Source organism: Dermacentor variabilis, chromosome 2 (assembly GCF_050947875.1).
Source record: "Dermacentor variabilis isolate Ectoservices chromosome 2, ASM5094787v1, whole genome shotgun sequence".
Lineage (NCBI taxonomy): Eukaryota > Metazoa > Arthropoda > Arachnida > Ixodida > Ixodidae > Dermacentor > Dermacentor variabilis.
The window spans coordinates 6,207,245-6,231,278 of NC_134569.1; the positions used below are offsets into that span (position 1 = coordinate 6,207,245).

The 24,034-nt window shown below is 47.2% G+C and overlaps 1 protein-coding gene across 1 annotated transcript in view; it reads right to left on the reverse strand.

The window, feature by feature from the left end:
- LOC142570249 (uncharacterized) overlaps positions 1–24,034 on the reverse strand; it is a 176,838-nt gene that overhangs the window by 66,401 nt on the left and 86,403 nt on the right. The window contains exon 8 of the mRNA XM_075678650.1: positions 1,636–1,731. Coding sequence (XP_075534765.1) covers positions 1,636–1,731 — 96 coding nt within the window. The remainder of the gene's footprint in view (positions 1–1,635; positions 1,732–24,034) is intronic.

Here is a 24,034-nt window from a genome sequence, read left to right on the forward strand (position 1 = left end):
CCACTTGGGGTGCGTCTCTTCAAGTATTCAAGATCAAGTATTTCCTAAAGAGAGGATTATGTTGTTGACCTCATGAGGGTCAGCAAGCTTAAGAAAGAGAGAACTGAAAGTGTTAGTTGTTGTGACCATGTCTCATTGTGATGTATGTGATGTATTGTGATGTATAGTACCACATATACTGTTTGTGTTGCACGTGTTAGCACGGCGCTTATCACTTTCCATGTTGAGTCGCAATGTGCTTGTTTATTTTTAGCGTTAAGATGATTTCGTTTAGAAACAGTGATTAGGCTTTCAAGATTTTTCTTGTATGTCCTATAGTTGTTTTCTAAATTGACGCTCTGTGTTTTCGCTTTCGTTTCCTATAAATGTTGTATTTGTGATGCATTGACTTTAGAATGCCAGTTGTTAGCCATGGTTTTCGCTTCACGTTTCTACTGGATACTGTTGAAACACATTCACCTAGTTTTTTACATCTAATAAATATTTTCGTGAACTGTTGATATTTATTGCCAGTTTTATCTACCGAACATAGAGAGTGCCAATTTTCTTTCACTAGGGCATCACGAATGACGTCACAAGTGTATGTTACACGCTTCTGCTGAGTAGATAACTGACTATGTATGATATGATAGTTGCAAAAATAGGAATGCGATCAGGAACGTCCTATGCTAATGTTCGACTTAAAAATTTGGTGTCCGATATGTTTGCGATTACGTGATCCAATGTGCTCTGACTTGGGTTAGTAATGCGTGGTGGTAACCTGAATTATTGTCGTAATCCGTAGTTTGTTAGTAAGTATGTGTGGGTATAAATGTTAGTTCAATAAATTTCAATGTTGATATCCAATAGAATAATCCGAGTAGTATTGTTACTGTTATTATCAAGCCACTTATGTAATTCGGATAGAAACTCATTTTTGTTGTTTTGCGGTGACATGTAGACGACGCCTAGTAATGTGCGCTTACTTTTATGAGGTACAAGGCTTCTGGCTGCTTTACCTGGTGGTACTTCAATAACGAGTACTTCGCGCCATGTCGATTTAAAAACTATGTCTGTTCTAGCTCTGTTTGTTACGTTATTTCTTACGTAAAGGGCTACACCCCTATATACAGTTTCGTTACTTGTAGTACTTGATGATAAGCTTCACCTACAAGCGAGCGCCAGGTGATAGCCAGGAGTGGAGATGTTTGACACGTGTTTTCAGATAACCAAGTTTCAACTATTCAGGTGCATTTGAACTATTTCCCGTTCTGTCTTAATTTTTCTTTTGCTTAAATAAATGTGGCAGCAAACACACGTATACGAGCGCACTTTTTTGTAGTGTGCTTTCATTCCTCAGCCAAGTTGCTTCCGCACACTTTTACAAGTTCATTATTGTGCTGTCGTGCCCCGTCGTTGAAGCACTGGCTGGTCTGTCCGAAAAGCCAACTGTTTGAAACGAAGGCGTGTACTTTTCCTCCTCGTCCTCAGCGCTGACCCAAACCTAAAGCAACTGGCCCAAATCAAGGTGCTAAAAACCTCATAAGACCCAACGCGTATGTGGTTCGCGAGGCATGGCGAAGTGTGTGTGATTCACGTCCGCAAGAAGCAGTGCGTGTAGGCCCCCAATATATTATTCGCGGCGGGTATACGCACCGTACAGGGTTCCAAGCGCAGGGTCTCGATGCGATCCAGCAGGCGGTCCGAGCGTGTGCTGAAGATGGCCAGGTGCAGCGGACAGGCCGGACGAGTCTGCGGAGATGCCGCGTGCCAACTTTTTCAGAGGCCTCGCTCACTCCTAAAACCAAAATTCTTCTCGTGCTTCGTACTAAAATACCCGCAAGCATGAAAGAAACCAGAAAATATGCGGATCCCACGCACAGTGGGAATCGTTGTGCGCGAAGCTTTCTATGCTGTTTGCTTTGATCGACCATCATTAGCGGTGATGTTGACGGTGAACCTGTAATTTCTTTAGCGTTTAGTCCAATACGATCGTGGTGAGTTGACGCTCAACGTTACCTTGCGTGCACCACTGCTGTTTGTCTCCGTAGTACACAGAACACACAGGAAGACGTGTTTGCTTGAGGCGTTGTTGTGCGTTATTATCTCCAAGAGCATGCATTATCATTGCCTCACATGGCACATGGAATCGTGGCAGAAGTGTTAAACTTTAATTGAATTACAGGACTCTACGTGCTAATACCACGATATGATTACGAGGCACGCGGTGGACTCCCGGTTAGTTTTGACACCCCGACGTTCTTTAACGTGCACCTAAATCTAAGTGCACTGGAGTTTCTGTATTCCCATCGAAATGCGGCTGCTACGGTCGGGACTGAACCCGCGACATCGAGCACTGCCATAGTCGTCACAGAAGTGTTGATAAGACGTGTGACCACTTCCATAGTGTCGAATAGACCCTACGACGTTTCAATGTGACATCGCGTCGGCGCTCCCTGCGTCAGTTGTCTGCTTGACAAATTTGCACGGTGTTTATTTTACAGAAATAGCAAGAGCGTGCCGCACCGTGCCTCCAAATTGCCCGCAACCTTGCCTTCTCACGTCATCTTCACGCTCTCCCCCTGCGTGGGAACTGCAATTCACTCGTTTCGCGACTGCACTGGTTCCACCCACTCTCTGCCTCCTCATCTCTACTGTTCTACCCTACCTCCCCTCTGGATTTGCTCGTTGGCAGAAAGGCAAGCGCTACAGTTCCTGCAACGCTTTTTAGATGGGTCACGGATAATTACAGTCGTCAAGAGGCCAAAGTGGCGACACCCAGCGAGCTCCAGAGCGCATTGTGCTCGTGCGGCGCGATGGAAAGATCCAAACGAGTTTCTCGCGTCGACTTTACTTTCTGTCTTGCTCCTGCCATGTATTCACACTCTCTGAACCAGCTCCCGACGCGGCGTGCAAGGAAACAACAGCAAGTCGTCGAGGAAACAAAGCTTCGCTTTAGAAAGCACGAGCAACACAGGAAGTAACAGGAAGCCAAGTGCGGGAAGGAAGGGTGCCAAAACGGGGAGAGTTCTTGCTCCTCAGTAAAATGGCGCAACCCAAGCAGGAAAGCCCTTCCTCTGTCTTCCTCGTGCTTCTTTCTTATTCTTGTTTTCGTACTGCTTGCTGGCATTCCCTTACATAGCACCGTGTACCAACTCGCCCAAAAAGCCATTCTTTTGTCTGTGCCCGAGCGAATTGAATCACTACGTTATGCCGGCTTATGGCTAGCATATCGTAACGTTCCATTTCATTTCAGAGTACTTTTCTCTGTCTTTATTTTCATTAGGAGAAATAATCTGGTTTTCTTAGGACATGTGAACGTACTTTTCTCTAAAAAATCGGCGAAACCGCTAATATAGCAGATAAAGCGACACGATGTAGTGCCACCGTCGAAATGAGCAGGACTCCTCTCTGGCGCTTCGATTATTATTATTACTATTATTATTGTTGTTGTTGTTGTTGTTGTTGTTGTTGTTGTTGTTGTTGTTGTTGTTGTTGTTGTTGTTGTTGTTGTTGTTAAGAGGTTTATTGGGCGAGTCCAACAAGCAGGCGGTACCTCGTAACAGTACGCAGGGAGAACAAGATGGTGTTGGAGCGCCGATCTCGTGCCTTCTGCTCGCGATGATGATCGCTGAGCCCGGGATGTTATTCCCTTCATTTCTTCATTATAATTGCCCCGTCGAGGAAGGTGGAGCCATCCTGGCGATCTAACAGGTGGGTAGAAGAGGGTCGAAGTACGGCTTGAGGCGGTCTAGGTGAACAAGATCACGCCGACGACGGTCGCCGTGCGGCGTAAGCGGTTCAATGACGTAGTTTACGGGGGAAGTACGCTCGACGACGCGGTAGGGACCATGATAATTTGAGAGTAGTTTGGATGCCAAGCCAGGAGCGCAGGCCGGTACATGCAGCCACACAAGTGCTCCAGGAGCGAATGTTACGGCAGGAGAGTGGTCGTCATCGCGGGCGTTTTTCTGACGTTGTTGGTCGGCCGTAGTAAAGCGCCTGGCTAGTTGTCGGCCGTAACAGGCAGCTTCCGACACGGGCGTGCACTCTGAGGCATCTGGTGCGTACGGAAGCAACATGTCGATAGTGTGTGTCTGCTGGCGGTCGTACAGAAGGAAGAAGGGGGAAACCCCGGTTGTGACTTGCGTAGCGGTGTTATACGCGTATGTCGCAAATGGAAGAACCAGGTCCCAGTATGATTGATCAGATGCAACATGTGTCCCAAGCATGTCGCCCAGTGTCCGATTAAACCGCTCAGTCAGACCGTTCGTCTGAGGGTGGTAGGCAGTACACGTCCTATGTACAATATTGCACTGGTGAAGAAGTGCTTAAATTACACCGGAGAGAAATACACGGCCACGGTCACTGAGAAGTTCGCGAGGGGGACCGTGTCGAAGCACAAAACGCTTGAGGATGAAAGAGGCGATGTCCTCTGCTGTCGCCGTGGGGAGAGCAGCGGTTTCCGCGTATCGTGTAAGGTAGTTGACAGCAATGATAGCCCATCGGTTTCCCGTCGCAATCAAAGGCAAAGGTCCATAAAGGTCAATTCCAACGCGGTCGAATGGGCGGTCTGGGCACAGAAGGGGCTGTAATGAACCTGCGGCAGGATGCGGTGGCTTTTTTTTTTTTTGCGTCGCTGACACCCGTGGCAGCCGCGAATGAACTTGCAGACAAAGCGAAACATTCCGCGCCAGTAGTACCTTTGTCGTAAGCATTCATAGGTCTTGAAGACACCGCTGTGAGCACACTGCGGTTGGCGTGAAAGGACGCGCAGATTGTAGAGCGCAGTGTTCGGAGGATAACTAGGAGCCACTTCCTACTATCTCGCGAGTAGTTGCGCCCGTACAAGAGGCCATCACGAATGCTGAAGTGCGAAGCTTGGCGTCCCAGTGTTCGCATAGTCGAAAGGGTGGGTGCCTCGGTACGAAGGAAGGAAACTTTATTTTTCAAAAAGAGAAGTAGGCGAGCGTGCTTGGGCCCTTAGTCCAGGGCTCTACTGGCGCCCTTAGTCCAGGGCTCTACTGGCGCCCTTAGTCCAGGGCTCTACTGGCGCGAGCGGCTCGCTGGGCTTGGTCCAGGAGAGACATTTGGTTCTCCTTTCCCTCGTCCGCAAGCCATACCTCCCACTGCCTATTTAACATAAGTGGATGTACAGTTATGTATGGGCTAGTAATACGTGAAGGCCGTTCCAGGCACTCCCATGTGATATGTCGTAGTGTGGGTTTGTTAGAACACCATGAACAGACGTCCAGAAATCTAGTTGGGTTTATTTTACTGAGTTGTTGCAGGTTGGGGAAGCTGTTTGTATGAATGCGTCGCCAGTCCCTACTGTGCTGTCAGTTAAGGGCCTTGTGTGGATGACCGTACTCTCTGCGTTCCTCCCGCTGTTGTAGAAGAATGTCACGAGTACTTGGAAGAAGTCCCGCCCGCGGCTCGGCCGCAGCTTGGTTGTTGAATCTTCGAGCTATACGGTCTGCCGCAACGTTACCCTCCAAGCCCTCGTGAGCCGGACACCAAATGATGCCGTGGTGTTCTGTCAAGGTTTGTCCCAGAATTCTACTACCATTTTGGGTACCGTCCCTTTGAGAAACAGGCGACACGCTGACTGCGAGTCGGAGAGTATGACTGCCGGTTTGTTTCTGTGTTCTGCATCTGCAATGACCACGGCTATTGCAGCGTCTGTGTAGTACGCGGTAGAATCTTTCCCAAAACGATTCCGCAGGGTTGCAGCTCGTGCTCGTCTTCTATCTGCATGGTACGTTGGGTGCATATTCTTTGGGATCGGTGCCACCGTGATATGAGATCTCGTGTCCCTGTCCAGTAACACTGCATCCTCGTCGCAGTACAGCGGTCGTGGCGTGAAGCCCAGCTTTTCTAGAACTGCACGTCCCTGGTTCGTTGAGCAGAGCCACTCTCTTTGAGCTATGAGGACCGCGCTCGCGCATTTCTCAAAGGTGTTGTAGATGCCTAGTTTCTCAACTGCTGTTAGCATTTTCGGGGAGGCTAAGCGCTGCCTTGAAGGCTTTCCCCATAATTGTATTAGCTTATTTCATCTCCTGGTTTGTTAGTGCTTGGCACGGGAGTGCGTAGTGACCCTGCTAATTATAAAGGCGTGGACCAGCCTGATCGTTTCTACTTCAGTTAGCCCATCTTTACTGGTGGATATCCTTACCATACGGGCTACCGTTCCTTGCTGCTGCTCTCAACTTTTGGATGGTGTGTGTTGTGTCTCCATTCTGTTGTACCCACATTCCCAGAATGCGCAGTATTTTCACCTCCTTAACGGGACGTTCATCCAGATGCATCGTTATTGGTACAATATCGTTTTTTCTGGCGTATTTAGCCCTGGTTCTGATCAGCTCGGTCTTCTCAGGGGAACATTTCATTCCTGCTCCGTCCGTGAAAGCCATTATCTTGTCCACTGCTCTCTTGGGTGTGTCCTGTTTTTCCGCGTACGACCCTCTTCGTGTCCAAAGGGTTATGTCGTCCGCGTAGATAGCGACGCCTAAATCTGGGTCCTGCTGTAGTTCAATGGCGAGCTTATTACGCATACCCACATTGAAGAGGATAGGAGAAAGTATAGCTCCTTGCGGGGTGTCTCTGTTCGGGAGGTCGAAAGTGTCGGACCCAATCGACCCCAAACCTGTTGTCGCGGTTCGGTGCGTCAGGAAGGACCTAACGTACGCGTATATGCGGAGGCCACAGCTTATGGACTCCAGGCCTTCCATGACCGAGTCACGGGAGATTGTATTAAAAGTTTTCTTGATATCGAGCGCCAGTATAAAATTGTCACTCGAGCCTCTGATCGGGGGCAGGACATCGTACTTCATTCAGAAGGAGGAACACGTCCTGAGCTGATACGTGTGGTCTGAAGCCGGACATGTTGCTGGGTAGAAGGTTTTCCGTCTCTACGTAGTTGGACAGTCTGGTTAAGATCACTTTTTCAAACAACTTTTCCACGTATGATGTCAGCGAAATCGGTCTTAGGTTCTGGATATCCCTGGATTCACCCGGCTTGGGTATTAGGGTGATGTTGGACTCTTTCCATTCTATTGGGAGTTCTCCGCCCTCACTCCACACTTTCTCGTAAAAGAAGGCAATGATTTGTGTTAGGGCTACGTCACTGAGGTTTCGGATCATGGCATTGATAATCTGATCATTTCCTGGAGCCGTGTTTTCCCCAAATGATTGGGCTGCCGCGTATACTTCTTCCAAGGTTATAGGTGCGTCTAAATCAGGTTGTTCTATTCCTTTGTATTTCGTGTGTAGCAGCTCTGTAGTAAAGTTGTGCCCGACATATATCTCCTTGATCATGTTTATTAACTTGATATCGTCCCCTTTAAACTCGTTCTCTAGGGTTTTGAGTGTCCTGTTCGCCACTGTTTTTGTATCTCCGGAGTCCATCATGCTTCGCAGGACGTGCCATGTCCGCTTAGTACTCAGTGTGCCTTTGAGCGAGTCAGTAAACTGTCTCCAATTGGTGTCACTCAAACGTTGCCCATACTCATTAGCTTGCTGTGCTAGCTGGGCTATACGTATTTTCAGCTTTCGGTTAAGTTTCTGTCTCCTTCAACGTTTGGTGAGGCTCCCTCTGGCATCCCACAAATGAAGTAGGTGTTCCACCGGAGTTTCAGTGTTTGTTTCCTTCGTTACCCTGGCGTGTGTCCTTTTGATTTGTGCTGTCCATGTGCTGACGTCGGTCAGGTCTTCGTGAATGTCTAGCCCTTCGCGGAATTTCACCCAGTCCGAAATCTTGGCTTTCCCGATCACCCTTCTTATCGTGGCCGTACGCAGCGATATACTCAAAATGAAATGGTCGCTGCCAAGATTTTCTAGACGTCGTGTTCCTTGCGTTGTTCGTGAATGTCAGATCTGCTAACGTGTCTTTTCAGACACTATCACCAATGCGTGTGGGGAGATCTCGCTGTGTAAGCTGGTATAGGTCGTACCTTTCCAATAGGTCCGCTAAGATTATTCCTTTTGGGTTCTCTTTGCAATAGCCCCAGTTAGAGTGCTGCGCGTTAAGTCACCCAGAAATATAAGTTTGTCCTTTCCTTTTAGAAGGCCCAATGAGTGCACTAGTATATTCTCGAAGGCGGCCTGTTTCTCTCTGGGAGGGCTATAAACATTGATTATTACCGTCTTAGGTCGGCAGCGCTTTCGAGGCCAGACCCTGATTACGTGATGTTGGATAGGCTCGTTCCCTGCATAGCTATATACTCAGTGCCACGTCCTTGTTTGCAAAGGTAGCTGTTTGTGGGTACTCTGGGGTCTTGTAGCACACGTAGCCCTTCAGATTTACTTGGTGTTTGCCTACCTCCTGTGCGCATATAACACCGGGAGGGACTAAAGACGATTCAATGAATTTTGTGAAATTGGCGAGCTTTTTCCGCAGTGAGCAGCAATTTCACTGCCAAATTTCCACTTGTTCGGTATGTTTACTATTACTCTGTCTAGCCATGATTGGTGTTCTCGTAACCCGGTCCTACGTCTTTCGGTTGTCTGGTAGGAGAGCCCGGGCTTTCACTAGTTCTCTTGCGAGGGTTCTGCGTCTGGCTTAGGTCGCTAATGGTGCGTTCCATCTGTCCTAGTTTGGCAAAGACAAGCTGCGCTTCTACTGTACGAGGTACGCTAGCGACACTGTTTGTGGTTGCTGCGTTGTCATCGGCTGCACAACGGTGCGTCCGCTGGGCCTGGCTCGATTATATTAAATGTAGTGTCTCGAGGCGTGCCATCCTAGACTTAACCTCCTCTGATTCTGTTTTGAGTTGTCTGTTCTCGTCTACTACTATTCTGTATTCAGGGTGTTGCGTGATCGGTGATGTGACAGATGTATGTTTGGCAGTGGGAGATATGACTTGCGTCCAGCTTACCCGATTCGCCTGTGGCTCGCTCTGTGCCAAGGATGCCCCGGGTGACTTGCTTCTCGGATGGGCTTTCGCCTTCGTGTTCTCCTGTGTGGTTGGTCTTGGCCTCGACGTGGGCCTTCGACGCTGCTGCCCTGATTGTCCATCCTCTGAGTGGTGACGGCGTGTGGGTTCTTGAGCAGCTCCTGTTCGTCGCACCTCGTCCGCACGCCCATTCCGATTTTTCGTCCGCCGAGGAGAACCAGCGAGGTGCTGGCTTGGGTGGTCTCTATGGTGGTTTCGCTGCCTGGTATCGTACAGGCTTGAGGCGTTTTGGACAACTGCGGTCTCCAGTTAGATGGTCCCCAAAGCAAATTGCGGATGTCGGGTTACAGTTGTGAGTTACTTCTGGCTTGCACAATCCGCAGGTACGGCACGTGGGCAAATCTGGTTGCGGGCACACGTCGGTGCGGAGGCCAACTTCCCCACGCGCTCGGCAGAATTGGACCGTGTTACGAAAAGGAATGCACTCCTTCTCACCTCCTCTGTAGTAAATGTATATAGGTAGGATGTCTCCGAAGAAAGTAAGGAGAGCACTCTGAGAGTCTCCCAACATCCGGGCCTCTACCAGCTCCACGCCCTGGGTGCGAAAACGGATGCTCACTTTGAGAGTCGCAGACGGAGTGTGCGGTTCTATACCGTAGATAACACCTTTCCTGGTTCCTTTGCCTGACGTGACGAAGACATTGACTAGGTGCGGTCTTCCATTGATCTGCAAAAACGTGACGCCGCGCATCGCCATTGCGACGGTCGCATCCGGAGTGGACACTAGTGCTATGTTGGAGCCCGACCGGATGCGGAGAATGAACTGGACCCGCCTGATTTTTCCTTGACAGGCCTCCACTATTGCGTCGGAAAGCGCTTGGGTGGTTACATTCCTCAGTGGAAGTCCCTGGTGAGGTCGAAAGACCACTTTCAGGTCATCCTTGGGTAGGGGTGGGGGCCTGCGTCTCGTGGGCCGACCCCGGCGTTTTGGCTGGTTGTCCGCTGTATGCTTGCTGTCCGCGGAGAAGTCCCCTGTTCGCCGTAAATTCCGCTACTTTGCCTGTTTCTTCCGTGCTCTGAGCGATTGGGATATCTGCCAACCCTCCTCTGCGCGGTCAGTTTCCGTGTGGGTGGGAAAATGCGCGTTGACGTGCGCAGACGCCATGGTGCTATTCCCGGCAGGTCGTTCATCGTCCCGGTTTTGGGCGGCAAAGTCCATAACCTCTTCGCTCAAAGCCAGTGCGGGTTGTTGAGCCATCGGATTCGATTCCGTAGTCGAGGTCATGGTCGTCACGGTAACTGTGGCGAGGTCGTGGATGGCGTCTTCGGGCGCGCGTCTCCCGGCGTCGCCGCCGCTCCCCTATTCGAGGTGGCGAAGGCTTCGCACGGGCGAAATAACAAGTGGCCGTCAAATCGTGAAAAACGGCCCGAGTTCAGTGAAAGTTGTGTCCGCCAATGCCGGAGTACTTCCCTTTCAAGCGGATGACGATTTCCGGACGGTTTCAGGGGATGAACCACCCGAAAACGGAGATGATGCGAAGGTCGATGTGCACACGTTTGCACTGGTCGGCGTCCATAGGAGTCTCTGGGTGCCTCGGATAAAACGTCAAGAAGCGAAGTGATCCATGGATCGTGGCGCTGTGCAGAGGAGACGGTGGCGACGTCAAGAGCTGACAATGGGTTGTCTATAATGGATATGGACGCAGTTTCGGTGGATAGTTGTGACCGCGACCGTGCCTCAGCGTCGGCATGCTTGCGTCCGGAACGATATATAACGCGGATGTCAAACTCCTGAAGTCGAAAAGCCCAGCGGGCAAGGAGACCCGACGAATCCTTCAGCGAAGAAAACCAACATAACGCATGGTGGTCCGTAACTACATCAAACTCTCGGCCATATAAGTATGCGCGGAACTTGACAAGTGCCCAGACTATTGCCAAGCATTCTTTCTCGCTGACGCTATAGTTTTACTCAGCCTTGGTAAGCGTTCTGCTGGCGTATGCGACCACATACTCTGCGAACGCAGGCTTTCGTTGTGCGAGAACAGCACCGAGGCCGACACCGCTGGCGTCTCTGTGAACCTCAGTTGCGGTCGTAGGATCGTAGCGGCGCAGTATAGGTGGTGACGTCAGGAGACGGCGAAGGGTGGAGAAGGCTTGGTCACACTCATAAGACCATGACGAGAGATTGGAGGCGCTACTTAAAAGTTGGGTCAAAGGCGCAATTATAGAGATGAAGTTGCACACATACCGGCGAAAGTAGGAGCATAACCCTATGTATATGAAGTTTCGTAACTGCTTTAGAGTCGTCGGTTTGGGGAAGTCGGTCACGGCACGTAGTTTAGCCGGGTGTGGAAGTACACCGTCCTTTGATACGACGTGACTGAGAATTGTAAGTTTTCGCGCAGCAAGGCGGCATTTCTTAGATTCAGTTGGAGCTGAGCGGTCTTCAGACACGTCAGGACATGGTTGAGGCGTTCGAGATGGGTTGCGAAATCTGGCGCAAAGACAACAATGCCGTCGAGGTAGCAGAGAAATGTCACTTCAAACCCCGCTGAACTGAGTCTACCATGCGCTCGAAGGTGGCAGGCGCATTGCAGAGGCCGAAGGGCATGACACTGAATTCATATAGACCGTCAGGCGTGACGAAGGCTGTCTCTGAACGGTCGGCCTCTGCTAAAGGCACCTGCCAATACCCGGAACGCAAATATAACGACGAAAAAAACTCGGTACCTTGTAGGCAATCAAGGGCATCGTCAATTCTGGGTAAAGAATACACGTCTTATCGAGTGACCTCGAATACACGCAGAAGCGAAATCCATCCCTTTTTTTTTTAACAATAACCACAACCCTATTGCAAAAACCAGCGCCACTGGGACCCAGTGCGCCGGATTATGGGCCCAGTGCAGCGCGCTGGACGCTGGGGCGCTGGGAAGGCGCTGGGAAGGCGCGGCGTACTGGGAGGCACTGGCTACTCGTGCGAAAAACAGCTCTAGCGCGTTAAGTATGCGGTGCCTGGACACCGTATATATTTTTTTGAATACAGAAAGCAAGGAAGAGCGCTTTAGTGCAATAAAAAAAAAGAAAAAAAACGTAAAAATAAAACCGCTCCGACAAGGATTCGAACTACCGACCTACAGATCCCAAGCCCGGCACTTTACCACTACGCCACGCCAGCAGACGGAAGTTCGCGGATAATTTGCCATGTCAAAGCCGAGAAGCAGTTTGTTTCGCAGAGCTACGTCTCGTACAGCCCTGGTTGATGCGCTATCGCCCAGCACCTAAAACTCACGCCTGTACCAGCAAGAAAAAGTTGCTGTCCGTATTCAGCAGTATGCTTGAAAGTGTCACACCATCGATTTGCACTTGCGATTGCTGTTTTAACTTCGAGAAAAAGTCCTAAATGAACCGCCGACCCGGGATGGTGTATGGCCTGTTACTGCCGATTTCGATAGCCATTTCTTGTTTTTCACGTAAAGGATATGCACCGTTTCCTTAGTGCAGTGATGCCTTTCAGTCAAGACGCCTGGCTAGTCATCAATCTTCGTCAGAGAAGCGCGGGCTAGTGCTGGGAGCCTTCGGCGATAGCACACATACCTGTGTTTATGACGCGTCACATCTGCGGTCATCGCTTCTTATGCTGGCACTGTAGACATGAAAAAAATGTTTATTTAAGAACATCGATGCGAAAGCTGACATACAGAGTGATTTATCCTTGTTAGATTTCTTGATTCCTGCGCCTAGACACGCCCAGAGGACGGACTCGGCGGATACGCAAGGCCTAAGCTTCGGTGGGGAGCGATCTCGGCGCGGGTAGTTAAAATAGCAATCACAAGTGAAAATCGATGGTGTGGCACTTCCAAGCATACTGCTGAATACGGACAGCAACTTTTTATTTCTGGTACAGGCGTGAGTTTTAGTTGCTGGGCGATAGCGCATCCACCATGGCTGTACGAGACGTAGCTCTGCGAAACAAACTGCTTCTCGGCTTTGACATGGCAAATTATCCGTAAATTTCCGTCTGCTGGCGTGGCGTAGTGGTAAAGTGCCGGGCATGGGATGTGTAGGTGGGTAGTTCGAATCCTTGTCAGAGCGGTTTTATTTTTACGTTTTCTTTTCTTTTTTTTTATTGCACTAAAGCGCTCTTCCTTGCTTTCTGTATTCAAAAAAATATATACGGTGTCCAGGCACCGCATATTTAACGCGCTAGAGCTGTTTTTCGCACGAGTAGCCAGTGCCTCCCAGTACGCCGCGCCTTCCCAGCGCCCCAGCGTCCAGCGCGCTGCACTGGGCCCATAATCCGGCGCACTGGGTCCCAGTGGCGCTGGTTTTTGCAATAGGGAAGGGATGCCCACGGACTTTGTGAAGGGCAAATAACGTCGCATTTACGCATATCGTCCACCTGGTCGGTAATAACTTGACGTTCCGCGGTGGAGACACGATATGGGCGTTGTCGCACTGGCGATTTGGAGCCAGTGTCGATGTAGTGAACAATGGTAGAAGTTCGGCCAAGGGCACGTTGGGCAACATCGAGAGTCGCGGAACTGGTGGAGCAGTTGGAGAAGAGCAGATCGTTCAAGTGGCGACAGTCCGCCTGCGATCGACGAATCGAATAGGTCGGCAGCTGGTACATCAGAAGGATTAAGAGCACTGATGACGTCGAGGTCGCGTCGAGCTGAATCTTGCTGCACGGAAAAAATTGGTCGATATCAATGGTTTGCACGCATCCAAGGGATTCACCTTTAAGCAGTTTGATGGAATACGGAAGAGGATTTGTGAGGCAGAGAGCGCTTGTTCCATTCGAAATAGAGAGTGTCGAATAAGGCAGAAGAAGTGGCTTCCGACTTAGAAGGAGGCGTGATGGTTCAAAGAATGTAGCTTCATCACATATGCCGTTGCAGAACACGGGGAGCAATACAGCTGCATGTCCCGTGGTGGGCGGAGCCACCAACTTGATCGGGGAGCCTTCGGTTCCCCCCAATCAAGTTCCTCAGGACACTTCTTGTCACTGTCACTGTCACTCAACTTAGCAGCGTCATCCCACTTGTCGGGTCCACTAACTTTTTCGTAGGACGAGAGCCAGTCCTCGACGTCCTGGTCTTCCGTACCCGAAAATAACGGGAGGTCTCGCTGGCGAACCGGGCAAACGGCGGCCGGGAGAGGTGGCGGCGGTTGGGCAGGGACAGCTTGCATGGTCGAGTGCAACGTGCGGGACCGGAGGTCCAGGGTGCCAGCGATGTGCGTACCCAGCACGATCCACCAAATGTAAAGAGGTTTATTGGGCGAGTCCAACAAGCAGGTGGTAGCTCCGAACGCAGGGAGAACAAGATGGTGGTGTGCGAGCGCCGATCTCGTGCCTTCTAATCGTGATGGTTATCGCTGAGCCCGGGATGTCATTCTCTTCGTTTCTTCATTATATTATTATTATTTATTGGCACCCCCTTCGAGGCGGATCGCTGACAAATAGTCACCTATATAGCCTGCTTGAGTTACTCGGGTACATGCTGTTGATGCTAGCATTTTTCTATACATCTCTTTAATCTTTCTTCTATTCCTCAAAACTTCTCTACCTACCTTGTACCGCTGCCTATGTCTGTAACGTATCCAGTCGTACCACTCACTCTCTTCCCTGCCGGTCGCCGCGAAGCCGTGCGATCGCTGCATGCATTGAGGCTTCGTTCTGTTATGCGCCATTTGGTTATACAGACCACCCACTATAAGAACGCATTTCACATAGTTTGCGCTCAGCGACTGCCGACCTTTCACGCAAGCCGGTTCGGGAGACTCCATCGCGGCGATCGCGCGCAGTGGCCTTCACTGTACGTACGCGGTAAACAGATGGCGTCCGTGAACGATTCTGTGCTTTCAGTTTGCCCAAGATTATTATTTCAACAGTAAGAAACTTCCCTCGTTTTGAGAGCACATACAGAAATATCCAGGAAGGCTGCCTTGTGGTGTTCTTATATTGAGTGCCGTAAGCCAAACCTATGAGGAGCGCGCCGCGTGATCTCTCGTACTACTCCACAAGTACTCGCCCCTTGGAAGATTGGTGGGAAAAAAGTAGGGAACAGACAGGAGGAACGCCGGGGGGCGCCGAGCAGTGCGGACGCGCAAACATCGGCTCCTGCTTCTTCAAATGATTTTGGTGAATTTTTTGCCAAATCCTGCAAAGTTGTGCATCATTCGACGCAGTATGTACCAAGGAACCAGCCCATACCGGACTTTTGTCGATAGGTGAGCTTTTCGACAATTTGAGACACTTTCAACTACCGACCAAGGCGTTCGTCGGCTCGCCCTACCAGACGCAGCCCAGCGTCGGCGCGGCGTCCGTGGTAAGCCACGGCCTACTCGGCCTTGTGGGGCGAAATGCCTCAAGTTGAGATGGTGGAAGGGGTCAAGATCGACCCCGCCGAAGCAAATTGCCCGGGCTGGACGACAGCAGTGGGCAGAAACAAGAAGGCTCGACCGGAGACGCCGAAGTCGACGGCCAGCACGGAGACGCACAATGGCGTGAAAGGTGGCCGCCGCACGGCCACCCGACAGAGCGCGATGAAGCAGCTCGTGAACGCCTCAAGACTCCCAAAAATGCCTCGGGACCATATACGCATCATCGTCAGACCAAGAGGAGGCCTCGACGTTAAGAAAGTCAGTACGATTCGACTAGCCCAAGCTTTGGCCATGGCAGCGGCCTTAGCGCCGGACGAAGTGGGTGAAGACATCTGGCACCTAAACTTAGGGAAACGCTTCCACGCTTACGTCAGCTCTTTCGTAAGGGACCGTAAAGCCACTATTAAAATCGGTCAACTAAGATCCGACTAGTTCAAGTTAGGGGCTAAGGGCACTCCGCAGGGTGCAGTAATATCACCCCTCCTTTTCAATATAGCGATGAAAGGCCTCTCGGAAAGACTGGCTAGGGTCGAGGGCGCGAATCATGCGCTCTATGCAGACGACATTACCGTGTGGAGCGGGGGGGGGGGGGGGGGGGGGTCCGAGGGGGCCGTGGAGCGTGCCCTTCAGGAGGCCTTGGATATTACGGAAGACTACTTAAAAGGGACGGGACTCTGTCTATCACCCTCAAAGTCAGAACTACTGCTTCATAGACCGGATCGCAGGGGCAAGAGGCACTCTACCCCTTTCGAACAGATTCCTATTAACCTATACGCAGAATCTGGTCAGATGATCCCTAGAGTCGAATCGGTCAGGACTCTAGGTTTGATCCTAAATGCAAAGGGAAGCAACAATCAAACTGTTGTCTGCGTCAAGGCAAAAACGGAAAACATGCTCCGATTAATCACAAGAGCCTCGAACCGCAGAGGCGGCCTCAGTGAGAGCAATCTTCTTAGGCTCTATCATGCATTCCTGATGAGTCACATAAACACCGTAGCATCGGCGCTCAACTGGTCCCGCTCGGAGGAGGTCAAAATTGATGCGCTGATGAGAAAAAGCATTAAACACATACTGGGAATTCCCACTAGCACCAGCACGGAGAAGCTCCTACAATTAGGGGTTCACAATACCCTGACGGAGGTAATCGAAGCAAAAAGAACGGCACAAACCGTCCGCCTCTCGTCTTCGAAGGCAGGCAGAAGCATATTAATGTCCGCAGGTCTAGCCCCCTCAACTAGCGGCCCGCAACTACGACTTAGTAGTTCCTTACGACCTTAATAAAGTTTGTTGACTGACTGACTGAGGAAAACGATAAAAAACGGAGTCGTACAAAAGCAAAGTTCACAATAGGGGGTCAGGAAATTTGGTTGTGGCAGTTCATCGTGTTTTTTGTTTTCGTTTCCTTTTTTTTTTTTACCTAGGCAGGACATTAGACAGCATAGTAGCAAGAGCTTGGTGACGTAACACATTGCCCCGTTCCAAAGGGGACGCTCATAACATCCATTCATCCATCCAGCACCCACAGTCGCAGAGAAAATGGCGCCACGCCTTTGCAACGCCAGCCTGCTTGTTTGTCGCCTGCTGCCTACAGTCATCGAAACCACAGCGTAGGAAGTGTAGTTTTCATGCTACGCTACAGATATCAAAATGTATTCGTACAGGTTGGCGGAGCTGCACATTTCAACACGAAGTAAAAAAAAAATGGCGACTTCCCAGCTACACTCGTGTAGCCAGTGTAGGTAAAGAAATACCCCTAATGTACGTGACACAGCATTCTCAGCAGGAAGGTAGCGAGCGCCGAGTTTTCAAGAAAGGAAACGCAAGCAAGGCAGATGAGGATTATCGTTGTGGGACAAGATAAGCCCCAAAGGGTGTAAACTTTAAGAGTGTGAAATGACCGAAAAAGCTACACGCTTAAAGAAGTTTGCAACCTCTGGGGCGTATCTTGTGCCACAACGATACAATCTTCACCTGCCTTGCCCGCATTTCCATTCTTTAGAGCTGCGGAGGATGGCAGGGTCGTGATTTGTCAATGTTTGCAAGGGCAACTGTTTGTAATTTGTTTTTAATTGCCAAAGTGTGGTATGTCCTCCAATTTTTGTCGATGACCCGTGTGAATGTACAGAAAATACACATAGTATTTGCTGTTTTTATCTGGGGTTCCACTTGGGAAAGGGTCAGCCGTACCAACTTGTTTCGTCCTGTTCGAGATGGTGGTCTTGGATTGTCGCATTTGTTCTTACGACAGATTGTTTCTCAATTTGTTTTCTTACGAGATCAAAGGGATTCATTCTTGCGTACGATGATCCAGATCCGTTTGAAAAGCGTTTTGCCTGAATTTATTGTGTCTAGTGCACAGCCTGTACACTATCGGCTTAAAGGCTACTTGCGAGAGGTAGTCGACTCCCTTCGAATATTAAAAGCTCGGTTTTCCCTTCAGTACCTAAGCACAGTAACAAGAAAGAAACTTTACAAGGATTTAGTTGAAGTTATGATGCCAGTGCCATTGTACCGAATGAAATACTATGGAGGCCCAGGACAAGATGTCTTAAAAAGAGTTAAAAGGATGCCAGTGAGAGCAAGCGTAAAGTCGTTCTTCTTTAAATTGCATACATCTACCCTTCCGATCAAAACATGGATAGCCGACAAAGGAATATTTGTACCATGGACGACAAATTTTGCGCTATGTAACAAGCCGGAGACCATTGAGCACGCTTTCATTGAGTGCTGGGATGCAATTTTTTATTGGGACGTCTTGCAAAGAACTCTTAAAAAGGAACTGCCGATAACAGCACAGGGTATTATACGTTTCCTGCCGGTAGACAGCCATCAGGGCTTTCCGCACGACATGATAATGCTCCTGGGCCTCCATGGTCTTTGGAAGACACGGATGGCGGTAACGCACGCCGATGTAAATGCGCGCTCAGCACGAGAAAATTTTGTTGACAGCATTATTTTCATACGTGAGATATATCGTGTACAGGCAGATCCGCCTGACTGGTTGGGTATTCTTGATGAATTAGTGAATTTCAAGAAATTTTAGCTTGTCACGTTGGTCCAAGTAGGCCAACGTGTTTGTATGTATGTATGTCACTTTGTGAATAAAGAAAAAAAAAGCTGCGAGGTCATAAACGGCATGCGCGTGATCAGCGCGCGACACAGCATTCTCGGCAGAAAAGTAGCGAGCGCAGCGTTTTCTAAGAAAGGAAACGCAAGCAAGGCAGATGAGGATTATCGTTGTGGGACAAATATGCACCCCAAAGGATGCAACTGTTTTAAGGGCGCATAAACTAAAATGTTAGTGAATTACAGGAAAAGCGAGAAACAAAAACGGAAGAAAACAGAAACGGTATCCGTTAATAATATTACCATACTTTTTTTCCCACGAAACTTTACGAATTTTTTTTTAGTCTCGATCAAGGCAAAACAATTCATTATTTAACAAGTGTCACCATATATATAACTGGGCATCCTCGTAAAACAGTATATGCGGGCACTTTCTTTCTTTCTCTATTACGCGGGTGTGTGCACACACCTCGTTCAGAGAGAGCGAACACAACAGCCCACCGTGCAACAGCCTACATACACATTGTTACGTGCTGTTTTCCTGATTTCATTACTGAAAGCCCGATAACTGAATGTAGCTAATTCTTTACCATTTACAATTGCCCGCTCAATTTTGTTGGATGCTTTGTGAATTGCATAACATGCATTCTCAAAAAATGTAAATACGTATCACAGACAGGAAGGAAGGATCTTTTTCTTCTTACCTTGTAATAGTCCTTGTACTGCGCTCCAACGTAAGCGGCCAGGTCGCACAACAAAGAACCGAGAGAATCATCGCCACACCGAGCAAACTCTTTGCGAGAGACTAGAGCAGACAGCGCGGAAGTTAACGTTCGCAGACTTGTTTTCAGATATTGGAACGAGAACACGCATTCGACGCGGTCTGTTAAAATGAACACCCCCATCGTGGCAATGCGCGGCGATCCTTCACGTAAGTTGAGCGCAAGTGCGATAACTTTGGTGAGTGTGTCACATATAAGCTTTAGGTACTTATCCCAGCCTCCATCAAAGTCGAAAACCAAAAAGTGTGCAGTGTTTTGTTCAGAGAATGAAAGCGGCCTTGAGGATGCTGCTGCGGAACCGTCCATGTTGGAACGCTGAATTGATAGCAGACGATAGATGATATAGTAAATACATCAACGGCCGTCTGTATAATGCAATACAAAAGGCTGTGCACTTGCACTCAGAAATAATAGTAATCGTGCCTGTATTTGCTAATTTGCTGTCACTATACTCTTTGCGCTCGCGAACTAAGCCAGACAAATAGCCAAGTGGCCAAGTCACCAGAAGTGACAGGGTACGTTCACTTGAAATAGGTGAATGCAAACAAAAAAAGGGCACTTATAATACGACAATTAACGTCAAACCAAGTCAAATTAGAACGCAAAAAAACATTTGTGTGCGCTGTGTGTCGATCTATATTTATTGTGTGGTTTAGTCGTCTGCTAGAAATCGCTGCGCAAGGCACTTAATTGCTTTTCATGTATACCTAATGGCTATAATAGTTTGCCCACAGTCCCTAATAATTGCACAGATGTGTAAACAGGCATTGTATATGAATGTAGCTCACTGTTGCCTGGTGTGGACACTCGTGTACAGTACGTGAGCCTCTGCATACGCCCCGACTGAACTCTATGATGGCTGTTCAACGGTGTCGCACAGAGGTAAGCGCCAACGAAAGCTTTGAACCTGCCATGTTGCTCGAATTGAATATATGCATTTCTATATGATCTGATGGAAAAGCGCAGACGTGACGAAAGTGGGCGCACACAACTCCCGCGTGCTTTTAAATGCGTTTCATCAGGTCGTCTCTGCCCTCGTGTAACATTGCCAGAGCTTGGGCCGGGAAGCCTGGTCAATGAAAGGCGTTGGTGTCCGAGCGTCGCTTGCGATGACAGGAGAACAGGGATTGTGATTCTAAAGAAGCTGCAGGTTCGACTGCGCGTAATGAAACTTCGGTGCGAGTTTTCGTCGAGGAAACGCACGTGACCTCGACGCCCCTTAGCATTCAAAATGTTATTTTCAAACCATTGAAGGTTCCCGTTACACAGATGGAAACTTAACGGCAGGCGAACAGCAGAAAGAGACACTCAACTGGTCTAGACGTCTGTTGAGAGTCAAGAGCCGCCCTTTCTAATTCCCTGTCCCCGTCTTATGTGTACTTCATTCAAACATGAAATTCTGTTTTGGTCTTAGCCCCAAGCAACTATTGCACGAGGTGTGCGGCATGATATTTTGTGACCTTGTTCAATGTAAAGTTTGCACAGTGCTTCATATGCGGGAAATTCGAGGTGGAGCAAGTACTTCACGTATGGTGGCCATTGCCTGTCTCGCAGTTTGTAGCTGTTCCACCAGTATTCACTTTTTAAAAAGAATACTGTTTGAACCACCCAACGCTTCTAAAGCTAAATTTCATGCTTGTTTCATTCAGAGAAAATAACTCTCATATGCTATGAATAATAAGCCTTGTGTAGATAGCCAGCTTCAGTTAATGAATCTACTGTCACAATTAGGTATTCTAAGTAGAGACATTGCAGCTGCACTGGCTATCTAGCGAGTAAGCTGGTCATGGGTGGGCGCTATGTTAAATGGCATCGCAGATTCCCGTTTTGCGTCACGCTGACACCATTAACTGTACTTCGGGAGCTCTCCTGAATATCTTCCATGCAAATTCACGATCGCCACGGCACATTCAAACAGGCAGCTGCACGTGCGAAATAAAAACCCAGCCCTCACACACTGGGCAGCCCAATAAACTTCTTGGTTTGAATTTACCCACTTCTTCCAAGCCTGACAGATTCCTCTTGCATATTCATGTTTATATCAGTGCAATGTTCATCCTTCTTACCTTTAAGTGCCAAGCTATGATAATATGCCAAGTTCTTACAAGAAATTGCCCGCTCTCGAAAAACAATGCACATGGAGTGAAGTAGAATTGTGTATCCATCACTTTAGCATCTAACTTTGAACTGCGTTAACACTCTGGCACAGTAAATTGTCTTGCCTTTCACCAAAATCTAAGTTTCTGCTAAACATGGTTCCATAACAAATTCATAATTAATAAGCATTTTTTTATGCAGCCAGCAAAATATTGGCTTATCTAGTTAATTCTAGTTAACTTGTGCTAAATGTGCTAATAAAGTTGCAACTATCAATTCAATAAACAAATATAAAATAATGTTTCATATACACACTTATTTCTTTTTTCTTCCGAAGAAGTTTTAAAGGTAATTTCGTCTCTTAATGTTACTGGACCTGGCGTAGATTCTATTCAGCCTTCTAGAATAAAACTGGTTGCAGCAGACATATCATCTGTTTTTGCAGATATCGTTAACAAAATTTTTAGCACAAGCATATTTCCTGATTTGATGAAACATGGTAAACATTAATAACTACCGCCCAATTTGCATTTTGCCATTTTTTAGTAAGGTAATTGAAAAACTTATTTACACTCATCTAATGCACTCTCTCAATACATTTAAGCTTCTTTCTCCATTTGAATTTGGTTTTAGGCAGAATTATTCAACAGAATTGGCATTAATTAACTTCACGGATAACATTAAACGATTTATTGACGAAGGGTTTGTTGCAGGAGCCATATTCATCGATCTAACAAAAGCATTTGACACTCTAGATCATTCTATTCTTCTGTATAAACTCGAATCTTTTGGTATTACTGGCCCACCTTTAAATCTTATTCGTAGCTACTTGTCTAACAGGCCTCAAGTAGTGTATCTTAATGGCCAATTCTCTTCTACTAAAGTAATTAACTGTGGCGTTCCGCAAGGCCCTATACAAGGTCCATTGTTTTTCTTATTATTTATAAATGATCTACCTAATGTACTTACCAATTGCAACTGTTTGTTATATGCTGATGACACGACGATTTACTCATCACAGAAATCTCTTACCGCGCTTCAAGACACACTTAACACACATCTTAACAATATGTATTCCTGGTGCACTGATAATAAACTTCAAATCAATCCTTTAAAAACAACCTTTGTGCTATTTCATAATCCACAAACGGCGATTTCTTCTTCCATACCTGTCTCGTTAAATTCTTATGTTATACCGACATCTGATACTGTTAAATTTCTGGGTATTACTCTCGACAAACACCTTAAGTTCAATAGCCATGCCAACTCGCTAATAAAAAAGGTTTCATTTGGCATCCGCATTATCATTAAAACATGTGCATTCTTCCAACCTCATGTTATTAGATCGTTGTATCATGCTTATATTAACAGTCATTTATCATACTGTTTATCTCATGGGGTAATACATATGCCATTCATCTCAAACCACTTCAACGTCTTCAAAATCAGGCAATAAAATTAATTACCTTTAGCTCATTCCGCTGCCATTCTTTAGCTATCTATCAACATCTGAACGTTTTACCCATTCAACAGCTGTTCTTTCATAAGTTGTCACTCATTACATTTCGTCTCTTTCCTCGTGAAATAACCTTAGACAGTCTTCCTTTTGATAACCTCATGAACAAAAATAGTACTAGGTTTTCAGAACGCAATAATCTTCTATTACCTAAAATCATATCTAACTATGGAAAATTTACACTTCGTTTCTATGGTATTTCACTTTGGAATCGCATCCCTGTTAATATTACGTCATCTCTTTCATTGCAGTTTTTTAAACACAATGTGAAAAGAATACTGTTAGCAGAACAATCTTTTCATTTGTCATAAATACATTTTCATAATTATTACATTTTCTTTACATTACTTGTATTATTGTATCGTTAGGCTTCATATTTCTGTAATTTGTATTTTGTAAAACACTGTATTTTTCTTTGTTAGTAATATGCAGAAGAGCCAAATTTTTTTTACTGATTACTAGATATTCCTGCTTATGATTATTTATTGTGATATTACTGTATAACGCTGTTTCAATTACATATCTAATTGTTTTCTATTTATTTTAACTTGTTCCCTACGAATTGTATTTGTTGATACGGTTTTTTTTTTTTCGCTTTCTACTTGCTGCTCTAATACTCTTATGCACCCACTAATGATAGGAGGTCCCCCTGGCAGTTTCTCACTCTGGGACCTCCTGATGCTGTATATAATATGTAAGCCTGTTTCTTGTACATGCAATAACAATAAACTTGAACAATAAACTTGAACTAACAAGAATAATTTTTGTGTAATCTAGGAACTTAGTTCCGTAATAGATGGGTGCAGCTGGAGTAATTTTTTGTAGTTTATTATATATTTTTTTTAAAGATTGCCTATGGCAGATAGCACAATTCCAACCCTTGATCTATATTACTCGACGAGGTGGCCATTGTTTCTACAAAAAATCATAATGTTCGATTGATTAATTAATGTAATCATGTTAATTAACTTTTTTAATGAATTAATGTACGCCACATATTTCAATCTACAAATTATAGCCACTGAGCTCACACGGCGTATCTGCTTGGAACGAATTCTATGGTCAGCACCAGTTCCAAGATCATTTTTAAAGTGTCCGTCGAAATGCATTGGTGTTCCAGTTACTTTTCGTGCTTCAGTGCATAAAACAGCAGTTTCTTGAAAAAGTAACTGGAATGGCAATGCATTTCGTCAGACACTTTGAAAATTATCTCAGAACTGGTGCTGACTGAACTGGTATAATTCGTAGATTGAAATATGTGGTGTAAATTAATTAAAATGTTAATTAAAATAATTATGTTAATTATTAAATTAAAC